Source organism: Cheilinus undulatus, linkage group 8 (genome assembly GCF_018320785.1).
Source record: "Cheilinus undulatus linkage group 8, ASM1832078v1, whole genome shotgun sequence".
NCBI classification, from domain to species: domain Eukaryota; kingdom Metazoa; phylum Chordata; class Actinopteri; order Labriformes; family Labridae; genus Cheilinus; species Cheilinus undulatus.
In genome coordinates, this window is record NC_054872.1 from 32,346,247 (window position 1) to 32,358,998 (window position 12,752).

The window sequence follows — 12,752 nt, forward strand, 5'->3', positions numbered from 1 at the left end:
GTGTGGAATAGGCCTTAGAGTACACTCACTTTGATGCTCATCATAATTTTTTTCCCAGGATAGTGAAATCATGTCTTGTCTTATTTTACTTCTAATTGGCTGTTAATGGTTGCTGCTTTTGTTGGTCAGCAAAGACTGTCAAGGTCAGACCATCAAGGGTGGGGGGCATCATAATTTGCAAGCACTGTATGATGTACTGTCAACTGGCAGCAAGGACGGCAGTAGCTGGCCAGAGATAGGGGGATAAATTACAAGTAAGCTCGCCTCTCCAGGCACGGCTGAATCACTGGGCTCACCTTTTCTTATTGTTGTAACGCACAGAACAGCTTTGTCATCTGATTTTCTTCTAATTTACTAATCTCTTACTTAAACAACCACATTCTTGCACTGTATTTCTTCAGTGTTCAACAAGGGTTGCCAGCCAGCAGCAGACTGAATGATTCTAATAACTACAAATGAGCTCCAAAAAAAAAAAAACAAAAAAAAAACAGATGCAAAACACCAGTATAAATGCAACCTTTCTCCATCTCCCTGCCATCATTAATAGACTGTTCCACTCAATGCCCCTGCAGGCCTGGAGCACCTTTGCACTGATGACCGGATTTGCTGCATTTTCCTTTTGCAGATTGTTTCTGGCGTGAATGTTTTGAATTCTCTGCATTGTTCAGTGGTTTTACAGCATGCTTTATTGCATCTTTGAATCCCATTTTTCCATGTTTTTCCATCTCAGTTATTGCATTTACTTTGGATTTGCATCATACTGAATTTACAGCTCATCTCTCCTAGTGGAAATTGAACAGGCTGTTGCAGTTTGCCCTTGTTGGATACTGTGTATTTCCTATCTCAAGCCAAAACCGACACAGCACCTCAGTGATGTGTCTGCATGCCAGCATTCAGGCTCAAAAGAGAATATGTGTGAAAATATAAACATTTTTTTCTGCCATGAAGGTCAAACAGTCTACTTCAGTCTGTGATTTCTGTGTGAGCTTGAACAAATAAGCAGCTCGTCCCCACAGAGGAGGCCCTGTCTCGGAGAATCTGTCATTAATATTCTCCTGGCGTAAAATCCCTGATAAGGACAGGAGAGGAATGTTTTTGGAAAAGCATGACACGCTGGATTACACTGCTGCCAGTTCCTTAGTGATTGCTGTGTTTGTCTGACAAGCACCAATGAGTTGGCCTGAGATAGCAACGACCGCCAAACATGGTTTAAAAACTGACAAATCACACGTGTTTAAGGTCTTGAGATAAAAAAAGGTGAAAGTTTGAGAACCTGTGAAAGATATCCACACATCTGCACAAGAAAAATGCCATTTGTTGGTTTGTTTATTTGCTCTTTCTCCACCAGAGGAAAAGAAGAGGAGACAGGGAAAAGGAGGTGGTGTTGGAGGTTGTGTCGTGCAGGAAAAAGAGGGGAAGGGAGAAACAGAGACAGAAAAGGAGAGAAGAAGAGTAGGAAGGGACCACGTGGAAGAACCATCCTGTGACAACTGTCCAGCTAGCATGCATAGGTGTGTCATGAGTGCACACTGGTCCCACCAGTCACACCGGCTCATTTTTAAACAAATAAATCCAATTTTATACAGACTTTTACAGAAGCCATCCAGCAAATTTACAGCAGTTTCTTTTTTCTTGCCACAAGTTACCAAATTATATCTATGATACGTGTCTGATTGCCTCGTTTCCCCTTTGGTTGATGTGAAAATGTGTTTTTTCAGGCAGTGATTCTTCCAAAAAGACAGCAGACGACTGACTCTACACTGACAGACAGACAAACAGACACAAGTATACAGAACGGATACAAAGAGATAGAAAGAGAAAGTGAGGGAGAAAGGCAGAGAACCAGAAGCAGAATTTTGAGCATCATGCTTGCAGAAAATTTCTGTAACTCTTGGAAGATGGCAGTAGACTTTTACAAAAAGAAGAACTGCGCACCAGTTGGTTAACAAAGATGTAATCAGAAAACCTTAACATCCACAGGAATATATTTGGCTTCTCATTATTGGTTTATTCATTCATTGAAATCTTGATAAATTAAAAAAAGAGCCCACATTGAAGTAGTGTCTTTTCATCAAGCTTAATATCACGTTTTTGAATAAATTCAAGACGTGATCTTTTTAAATGTGTAATCCGATGAAATAGACACTGCTCCTCAAAGGGTTTAAACCTACATAAAATCATACTCTGTACAAGCTGTCATATTATTCCTCCCCACCAAGTAATTGTTCAATAAATAAAGGAATACGTGTGATTGTGTAAAGGCATTCTGTTTGCAGTTTTGAGCCCCAGAATCAGGGATTTTTAACACTAAATAAAATTAATTTGTAAATAAGAGCTGCCAAATTTCCATTCCTAACAAAGTAGTCAAGGTGATGCTTTATTTTTACCATAAAGTGCTCAAAACCGGACAGAAACAAGACTGCTTTACAACCATGACACCTATTCTAACTCATACTGGAGGGGATTTCAACAAGTTAGTAGAAAAATAAACATTGTCCCCAGCATTGCATAAAGAAGCAATCAATAAATAAAAGTCATTCAAGTCAATAAGCCATTTCGTTTTGTTGTTTTTTATCTTGAAAGTTTCTCACACAATCATCAAAGTGAGAGGAGAAGGTGCTCCCCGACAGAGAAAAGATGGAAACAGTGGTCGTTGTGTTGTTGTAACGTTCGCCAGTGAGTCATGCACACACAGTCCTGTCCATGGTTTTTTAAAACTGTTTCTTCTCACCGGGTAACACCCGTAACCTCCTTAGGCGAAAGCAAAAGAAAGGAAATGAAAACATGCTTCCTCAAACATCATTAGAATCACTATCACACTCTAGGCAGCTGCTTCACAGTAATCACGACGAGCAGGAAGACACCGATCTGTTCGGCTCCAGTGTTCAGTCCAAGTCTTCTCTTCTGTTCCCTGATTGGCTGATTGAGCGGCACGCAGGCTGTAACTCAGACCTACATCTGTTGAATCTTTGTGTCCCCACTAAAGGACTCTCATGGGTGATAATCGCTCTATTTACAACACAAACATTCCTCCGTTTCATTTGTCTCTGAGCGGCGGTTCACATGAGAAAAAAAAATAATAGACTGAAAGCTTGAGAGCAATCCCAAAATAAATTGGGACTGAGAGGTGTAAAAAAATAAAGAAATCAGACTTTACTAGAACAGTTGTGACTGCATGTGAGAGGCGATTTTTTAAATATTCTCAGACTATTTACATCTATGTGACAGAGCTGACACTGGGCTGTTGGGACGCCAGTGTTCTGCCTGCCTATTGCTGGTTACAATTTAGATATTTGTGTGTGTTTGTGTGTGTTAGTGTGTAGTGTTAGAGTAGGCGAGCAAGCAGTGAATCCATCTGCAGCAGCTCCCTTCCTTCCCCAAGTTTAAAGACTTATCTTGTTCAATCTGTCCCATGTGGACCGTGAGGAGACATCAAAAACGAACGCTAGCGTTTCATCCAGTACATTCAAATAGTGGTTATCATCCTCAATTTATCACAGCGACGTCTGTGGAACAAAAAAAAGAAAAAACAAACAAAACAAAAAACAAGCAGCTGAGGGTTTTGTGTTGTTAAGTGGCTCGGTTTTGGTTGTCGGTGGTGCTGAAAGCTTTCAGAGTGGGAACTGGGTAACATGGACAGTCCGAAGGCAACCTCTGATCTGTAGGATTGCATCAGTGCAAAAAAGATTCGCTTATGCAGCTCTGTCTTTATTCCTCCGCCATGAAAAACTCACCGCAGGCCCACTGCGGCCCCACCCGGGATACTATGGTTCAGTGCAAAGTCTATACAGTGCTGTATAGTACAGGTACTCCATAGTACTCTGAAGAAACATGCATACAGAGACAGAGTAGGAAGCACACTATCTTACAGTACAATCCTTATCTGTGCAGGGTTCAGTGTGTGCAGTCAGCAGGACGCGCCTGTCCCTGGGTTGTGCCTCGGGCATCGTGGTGCCACATCATCAATTTATCTTTGAGGGTTAATCTGCATTTCACTGAAATGCCGACATTTCTGAGCCTACTTTAATTACACGTGGAACTGTTTGGGTTTTAAAGTATACAGTGTATGTTTGACGCAACAGGGAACTAAATTTGATTAAACACTAATATGTTGAGTAACAGCTGTAAACAGAGTAGTTCTCCAATAGGAAAACGTTACATCTTATAGTACACTTATACATAGAATTTTTGTCTTGTTCTTTTTTGCTTTCTTACAAAATTATTCTTGTTATAATGTTTTCTTATAGTAGATTTTCATTATTATTATTATAAGACGATGACAGGGTCGAGTTGCTTGTCTTCATAAAAAGCATGCATGTTCCGTTCCCCTCTTCTCTTGTGGTTTCATTTCCCTAATGGAAACATCTCCATTAGTGGGTGCTCCTCCTCTACCTCCTCCTCTTCAGCGTCCTCTCTCCTCTCCTCCGTTACCTTTGGGATGTAAGGCTTACAAAGAAATAGGTGTCCTTTGTTGCATCAGCTCTCGTCTCATTGTGAGTCCATTTCTAAATTTGTTTCTCACCAGTCTGAAGAATTCATCTGGCAACCAAAAAGTGGTGTTGTTGATACCTGAAAAGGGACAGATTAATAGATATATATTTTTATTATTACGCTCATTCCTCGCTGACTCCCCCGGTCAGTTTTTTTTGTCATAAGGAGTCCCTTGACAGCAAGGAGCTCAGTTGGTTGCCATGGAAGGGGCAGGTCCCTCCTCGTCCTTCTCCTCTAGCGTCTGAACGAGGCCGGAGCTGACATCAGAAGCCTTTCGCTCTGTGATTGGTTCTGCAGGCGGTTGTCCTGGACTGCTTCCACCGGAGGCGTCTCCTTGTTGCGTTGGTGGAGTCAACATGGCTGACTCTGGCTCCATGCAAAGTGTCACCTCCTCCTCCTGGGCACCGGAAAAACACACAAGAAGGTTCATGTCAAAGGCTGCATTCAGATGTACAAACGACATCCACTTCAAAGTGAAACCAAACTATTTAGAGCAGAACAGGTCATTAACCCCACCTCCTCCATGTTTACAGATGGGACATGGGTTGAAGCATAAGTTTAAAATACATGTCAAATTTCTTTTTCTCAAACCATGATTCTGTTTTGATGGTAAGTTGTTATAACACTAATTTATGTCAAAATATTAATTCTTATGAAGACTTATATTTTATTTAGTTATTTGATCTGGAGAGAATATATTTGACATAAAGAATGACAAATGAGGCTCTTCCAATGCTGTGAGCATCAAGTTAAGGAGAAATAATTGGAGGAAACATACTGAGACTATAGCCCAGAGGGCAGCCCCAGCAGTGTGCAATGGGCCAAATCAGGTTGGTTGATGTTATTGCCTGCAATTCAGTTTGTTAAATCACCAGTAGCTGGTTTTTAGATGTTGTGAGCAGATAAATGGGAAATGGAAATCTAACACCATCAAATCGAGGGTATAGCGTTAATTCAGGCAGGCCACAGAGTCAAGCACTGCCATAAAGATAAGATCAGCTGATCTCACACAAGCCCTCATCAGCTAATGACCAGATGATTTGCTTTATGCACGCTATTGGCTAATCGCACTCATGCTGCCATATATAAACTACCCTAGCCTGGCTACACTTGGCTGCTCCCTCTGCCAGCCGCTTTTTGCAACCCTCCTCCACCCCAGCTCCTTCTTTTGCTTGCTTCTGACTTAATCAGTGTCATTGCAAGGTCCTTGATGCCTGCTCTACTCTGGGGTTTTTGTTGCTTCTCTCCCTGCCTCAGGCTTTCCTCATAGGCACAGGATAGGCAGGAACATGAGCTCTTCCTGTTTGATGTTTTCCGCATAGGCTTGTGGAAGGCCAGGGGGATCCCAGAACAGCCACACTGCCAAATATAAAGAAAGGTAATAAGTGCAAAATAATAACTGCTAATAAAGAAAAAAATTCTAACTGGAAATCATGTATTTATTGACAAACTGATCTGAATGAAAGATTTTTTCAGAGCAGAGTATTTGCAAGATAAAACCAGTTGTTGTGGTGTGAACTGGAAGGCTTTCAGAAAGTTCCAGGGCAGTCCATCACAGGTAGTTGCCAGTTTTAACTTGTCTCATCGTGAATGTTTGGTCTGAGCTGAGCTCAATGCAACAGTCACAGAACTTGTCATAACTCTGTGCATCCACTTCAAACCAAAACCAGAATTGGCTCTGCTGTACACTGTGAGCTCCAGACCTCCATGTATACACAAGTTAGAGCATATCATTTTTAACATGGATATGGACATCTTAATGCATGACTATACTTTGTAAAAAAAAAAATATATATATAAACAGGCTCTGCTGAGTGAGGAAAGTAAAGAAAATCAAGGATACTCTTGTCCAACACTCCTGATGCCTTGTCTTCTACCTATTCTCCTGTTCCTTGCCCATATCTACGTGAGTGGCAGAGGAAAATAGGAGCGAGGTGACGGCAAATCCTCATGCTTCCCACTGCACTGCTCACACTGTCTGGATACTATAATAAGGAATCAAGCTGATATTGTCACTGAAGCCTGCTTGCATAGCATGTAGTTAGGACACAGCATGAGACATCTTCATTGTTTATTAAGTTAAATGTGTGCTTCAGTTAGCAGAATAGGCTATGACTTCAATCCTGCAGTTCCACCAGTCAGACAAATTCCCTGCATGTCTTGGCTCCAAATGACACCACTAGCGCTGTAAGGCAGTTCTTGTCACCGGGGGGTTTTGGCTTCACTTTTGTACAACAGGGGAGATGGAGGCATATCATCCATATCAATATACAGTCCCCAGATTACAATACACCTCTAATTCATCACTTATGAAACTAGCTATTCCTTTAACTAAAAGTCTGCGATTATTTCCATTATTCCAATGTATTATTAATAGATAAATAGACTGAATCCCATTTTAAGGATTAAATCAAAGACAGTTCCGAAGTTCACTGAAATGAGAATCCATCGCTGGTAACAGTAAACTGTCTATGTTGAAAATAGGTATAAAGACATGATTCTAATAAGGTACCATAATAAATAATTATGACGAAGTGTTTGTTTTTATTGGGAATAAAATATTTCAGCTTATGGTAAATATGTATATACAGTAGGTATGTTTGAAAACGTCTTGTCTATTTTCTGTATGAGTAAAATACCATATACATACACAGTGCACTAGTTTGAAAGTTGATGGTAAAGTTGTAACAATGTTTTGATTTCAGTTAGGAAGTTTTGATAAATGTTAGCAGATATTAAAGGAGTAAGACTAAACTGTTAAACAGTTTTTGAGTTTTCATGTACATGTTCGAAAGAAAGATATCATTCAATCAAAAGCTGAGAGTCAAGTATTGTTTTTTGTGAAGCAAAAAAAAGACAACTAGACAGTTTTGCAGCCACAGGCTCTGTTAAAAAAAAAATGTTATTGACAACAAGTAGATATACATAATATGACATCAATACTTTTTCTTAATTCAAGAAACACTTCAGGAACCTAATATTACCCTTCCACAGGGGGGGATTCACTTAAAACCAGATTAAACAAGACTGGTCACATGTGATGTGCAAGATAAAATATCCTTTTTCATCTCCAGTGTTTTAGTCTGGAGCTTCAAAAACTCTGATTCCTAAAATCCCCATGATGCAACTCATGAGTGTTTTTCATTTGATCCTCCTTGCATTATAAATGCTTACTTCTTTCAAGTCAACCTCCTCAGTTTGTAACACACTTTCTGTGAACTTGACTGTTTTCTTTTTTTTAACCATACTGTGGAAACCTCCCTAAAAGATGATGTAATCTAATCATTTAAAAGGACGCATTAAAGTACTGTAGATATAAAACACCTTTGAAACAATGTTGCTGAGTTAAACTAAGTTCTTCAGAACAGGTACTGTGGAGGCGATTGATCCCTCTGTTTTGATCACTAACTGACTAATGACTGCTGCTTTGAATTTTGGTGAAACCTAGTGTTCTCACTGATTATTTTATTATTCTATTAGCCTATAAAATGTGTAAAATGTGAAACACATTCTGTCAAAGTACAATCAAACTAAAGCAGACATGACAGAGATCAGAAAAGCAGCAAATTCTCACTTAAATCATTTCAGCACTGACTCTTACCACGCTAGCAAAAACAACTCTTGCTCGGGTTTACTAAAATAAATCCTAAAAGCCTGTGGAACCAAATCTGATGTAATGAGAGTAAATGACACATCATTTGTAGTTAAAGGAATAAAGGTATCACTAGAGCATCTCACAGTGCTCACTCAGCAGCTCACAGATCAAAAATTAAACAGCAGAGATGTAATTTTATCTAATCTACGCCCTGCCTTCTCCTCACCTTGACCTCCTCCTCCTCCTCGTGCTGCTCCAGCAGCGGGGAGTGTTCTGTTCCCACCACCTCCTCTCCAGAGGGAACACAGAGGCTCGGCTCTACCACCGCCGACACACCCATGAAGCCTCCAGCCTCCGCCTGATAGGCCTCCATCTGCCCCGTGTTCCACAGATCCACCAATGGCGGGTGAGCGGGATGGACCAAACTGTGGATAGTGCTGTTAGGTGTCGCTTGCAAAGAGTGGTTGGCGCTGTGCAGCCGGTGCTCCAGTGACTGCAGACGGAGTGGGAAGGAAGTGTTAGCGACAGAGTGGAGATCTGGGGCTTGTTTATGTCAGAGGTTACACTGCATCAAATAGTTTGACAAAGCACACACAGCCTTGAGTCGACAGACAACAAAAAACGGATTAGGAAGGCAACAGATAACCCATTTTCTGGCTCTGCCAAGGATCAATAATGTTTTCATCTGTGTCAAGAAGGAGGAAAGCATCTTTTATATTTTGATGAATAAAGATTTGTCATTTCATTTTGACTCCAACTTTCTTTTTCAGGGAAACACTGCTCTGCTAACATTAAACAAGCCTTGAGTTTAGAGTTTTTTTAGCTGTACAAAAGACAAATTATTCCAAGAAGTCAGATCAGTGATAGCTGACCGATTCTGCTGTGTACTGACCCTCATATTACCCATCAGTGCTCACCACAGTAACAGTACTACCTTTCCAATAACCTTAGCTTCCATTTAATGCTTTTGTAAATCATTATGGGCAGGCATAGTCATGTCATAGGTGTTTTCTGAGAAAAAAAAAAACAGAATGTCAGAAATCAAGAGAAAGAATAATAGAAATAGTCATAAAAACTTAAGTGTCCTCATGTCTTTTGTTTACATTTTTAAGGTATTCATATGACTATGTCATCAACTTTCCTTAATTTTGAACCAATGTGTCCAACAATGGGGGGTGGTTAAGATTAAAGCGGCAAAGATAAACAGTATGAATGAACAGGCTAATGATTTGTAGGCATATTTAATCGAATGTCCTTTATTGAAAATAATGATAACAGGGAATTGGACTGACTGAGACATTTTAATTCAGCTTCCCATTTCCCACATTTTGCACCATCATATCAACATGAGTACCTCCATGATACTCACCTGTTGTTGCTGATACTGCAGGAGCTGCTGTTGCTGGTAGTGCTGGATCTGTTGGATCTGCTGCAGCTGCTGGAGCTGGCTCTGCTGCTGGAGAGCCAACTGCTGCTGCTGCTGCTGCGACAAGAAGTGAGCCGCCGCCTGCCCGTCATACCCCTCAGTGCCCATAACGTAGGAGCCAGCAGGGGGAGACGCCACACCAGAGGGATCGTTGTTGATGGGCTCCCAGGCGTCCGAGGAGGAGAGGCAGTAGTGGCCCTGGGAGACGTACGTGTGAGGCCACACCTCCACTGAAGACTGGTGCAGCATCTGATCTGGAAAACGTGGAAAAGAAAGATGCTGCTTATGGAGTTCTGCAGACTTATGAAATCAGTGACAACAGGAAAATGATGTGATGGATTTAAAAGCAGGAACAACACAAGATATGAGATAATTCTGATGAAACATCTTCATGGTATTAGAAACTCTGAAATTGTTTGTACTCTGTTGATTCATCGCTTGTGTCAAACTGTTTGATTTAGTCACAGCCCTAATTTTCTGCTGTTTATCTAAGGGTATGATTCGGGCCCAAGAGTAAACACAGACCAACATTTCTTATCCTTCGATAACCCCCAAAAAAGACGAGATAATTTGAAGCAAATGCTTTAAAGTGTGTTTTCTATCCTTAAGGAATTTTAACCAACAACTAATCAAATGTTTTAATCATCCACACTTCTAACTTTACGAGCGTAAACAACTCTACAAAGATGATACAGCTGTGGATTTGAGGTCCAGCTGCAGTAAAATGGTCAACCTCTCAACAGTCCATGTAAGAAGTTGTGAAATTAATGATGAGAAAAGCCTCCAGCCTGGATGAGGAGATGGAACAGTATGTTCTCATTACTAAGCAGCATGACACATGCTATACTGCAAGCAGCTTGTCTACACCTACACAAACATTTCACACAGCTGTTATAACGCTGCCTGCTCATATATGCCAACATTAATCTCTGTATTGCATACTGAAAATACATGGTGATTCTGTGATTTTATTTGCTATCAAATCATGAGATAAAACACTTTATTCCTGCAAAGGAGAGTAGCACATTTATCCAAAACTTGTACTAAAATGTTTTTTTGATTTTCTTGTATTTTATTCAAAGTTAACATGAGGTGTTTTTTAGCAGGTCATAAAACAGACTCTAATTTAGATTGATGCCTTGATGTCCACCTATGACTACAGTAAAAGAAGCAATGAAGACAATCAAATGAAAGATTGGTCATTTGTGTATAGTTTAGAGTGGACATTTCAACCAGGGTGCCACCACACCCAAGAGTGCTTTCTGGCATTGCCAGGGATCCCTTCAAAATGCTTCATTTAACCAAAACGTTCTCTGAATATGCAAATCAGTAGCTATTCCGGTGTAAATGGTCAAAATGTTTCACATGACTTCCTGAAATCTCATCAGCGCCTGGGTCAGCAAATAAATAGGTATAAGCGAGTGTGCCAAAGTGTGTTTTTAAGGTCTACATGACCATTCTGCAAATTTACAGACATTTTATTGTTTTAAAATATTGCTTGCAGATTTATTTGGTTAATCCTTTACAACATGAGTCCCTCAGCAGTCACACGAATGTTACATTTTTATCAATACATTTTGCCTGGGGTGACTTGTGATTTCTTACATTTTCAAAGGGTGCCTCAACAAAAAAAGGTTAAGAAATGCTGGTTCAGAGCACTGGTTTTCAATTGGTCTGGCCTAAGGACTGAGCTCCTAATTAACCCTCAAATATTGCGACCAAATTAAAAAATCTAGACCTAGATTTAAATCATAAAGAATACTGGAGAGTGAACTCCAGAACATCACTGGATGTGTTCTTGGTGGCCTCACAACTCCCTTTAGTCCCATTTGTCCCAAAAATTAACCCACATTTATTGTATTTTGTGTCATATTTACATCCTGCTTTTCTAAACTGTCAGTATAATATAATATAATAATAATATATAATATAATGATGTATAGCAACCAGCATTAGCTTCCCTACTATCTCCATGTTTCTCCTAAAAAATTACTGCACATTTTAGACTTTTTGTCCCAACTTTTCTTATTCCCAAATACACACCAGAAACTCAAAGAGGCTCCATGATCCACTTTTTGGTCTTGACCTTCTAGTTGAGAACAATGTCTTTAATACTTACATCGGGCCAAAAACTCTAGGCCAACACTATCCCAGCCCTGTCCCACTGGGTGTGAACCTCATATAAACCTGACTTTTTTTTTTTTTTAAGAATTTGGCTTTAGTTTTAATCTACATTTGCGAGTTGTTTTGGTGATGGTAATCTATTCAGATGAGATAATAATGAGCATGTGTTACAGATGTGGCCTTCTTAATGTTTGTGATAAATGGAGCACTGAGGATGAGGGTTGGGTGTACAGACAGCACTGTGCTGAGCGTTTTTTTAAACCCATCAGTCTGTTAACAGACTGGACTGTTCTTTTTTCACTTCAGTGGTAAACTGAGTTGTGTTGGAACAGATGATCTATTGGAGTATTTGCTTCTTTTTCTTCTGTCCCCTTTTGTACTTTTTCAGGTAGGGAGAGCCATTCTCGAAAAGCTTTTCTCCCTCATTATGACAAAAACAGAGACTTAAAGAAAACAGTGACACAATGTTTAATTAAAATACTGGAGATTTTAGACTTCTTAATTCAAGAAATGTGACCATGCAGCAGACATGGGCAGTAAGAAGAGTGAAGACGTTAGAAAAAAATCTAAGATGAAATATGCTTTTGCTGCTATGTCTGACAGGACATCTTTGACTTCCACCTCAAACCTGACCCATCTGAGGGCAGCAGCAGAGATCTTGGCCTGACCCAGTTCTGGGCCTTAGGCTCAGGCATAAAATCTAACATCTAAAATATAGTTCACTGGTTCTCACTTGTGTCGCTTTAGGACCCATCACAAACTTCTTCATGATAAATTGGAACCACAATTTCTGAAAAATTTCAATCAATTTGACTTTTTTAGGCATTTTATGCCTTTATTGAAAGAGGAGGACAGTGGATGGAGTCAAAACAAGGGAGTGATTGGGGGAGAAACATGCAGGAAAGGAGCCACAGTCCGGACTTGAACCTGGGCCACCGGAGTACACCGGGTGTGAACTAACCTCTAAGCCATCTGCGCACCTCATTTGGTTTTTTCAATGAAAAATGAGAGCAGTTTGGTTCTCAGAAGGTACAAAGCTTGACAGAACAAAGATATGGAACAAAACAGACGTGTTTAAAAAGCGCTTTGTGGGCTTTTTGTCTTTTTTCCAGGCAC

At 40.2% G+C, this 12,752-nt stretch overlaps 1 protein-coding gene across 3 annotated transcripts in view; it reads right to left on the reverse strand.

The window, feature by feature from the left end:
- Positions 1–1,317: 1,317 nt before the first annotated feature.
- The window catches only part of fam131bb (family with sequence similarity 131 member Bb), a 44,813-nt gene continuing 33,378 nt past the window's right edge, over positions 1,318–12,752 (reverse strand). For all 3 annotated transcript variants that reach the window (XM_041792703.1, XM_041792702.1, XM_041792701.1), the window contains 3 exons: positions 9,456–9,766; positions 8,313–8,579; positions 1,318–4,888 (listed from right to left, as the gene is read on the reverse strand). In XM_041792703.1, coding sequence (XP_041648637.1) covers positions 4,679–4,888; positions 8,313–8,579; positions 9,456–9,766 — 788 coding nt within the window. In that variant the 3' untranslated portion in view covers positions 1,318–4,678. The remainder of the gene's footprint in view (positions 4,889–8,312; positions 8,580–9,455; positions 9,767–12,752) is intronic.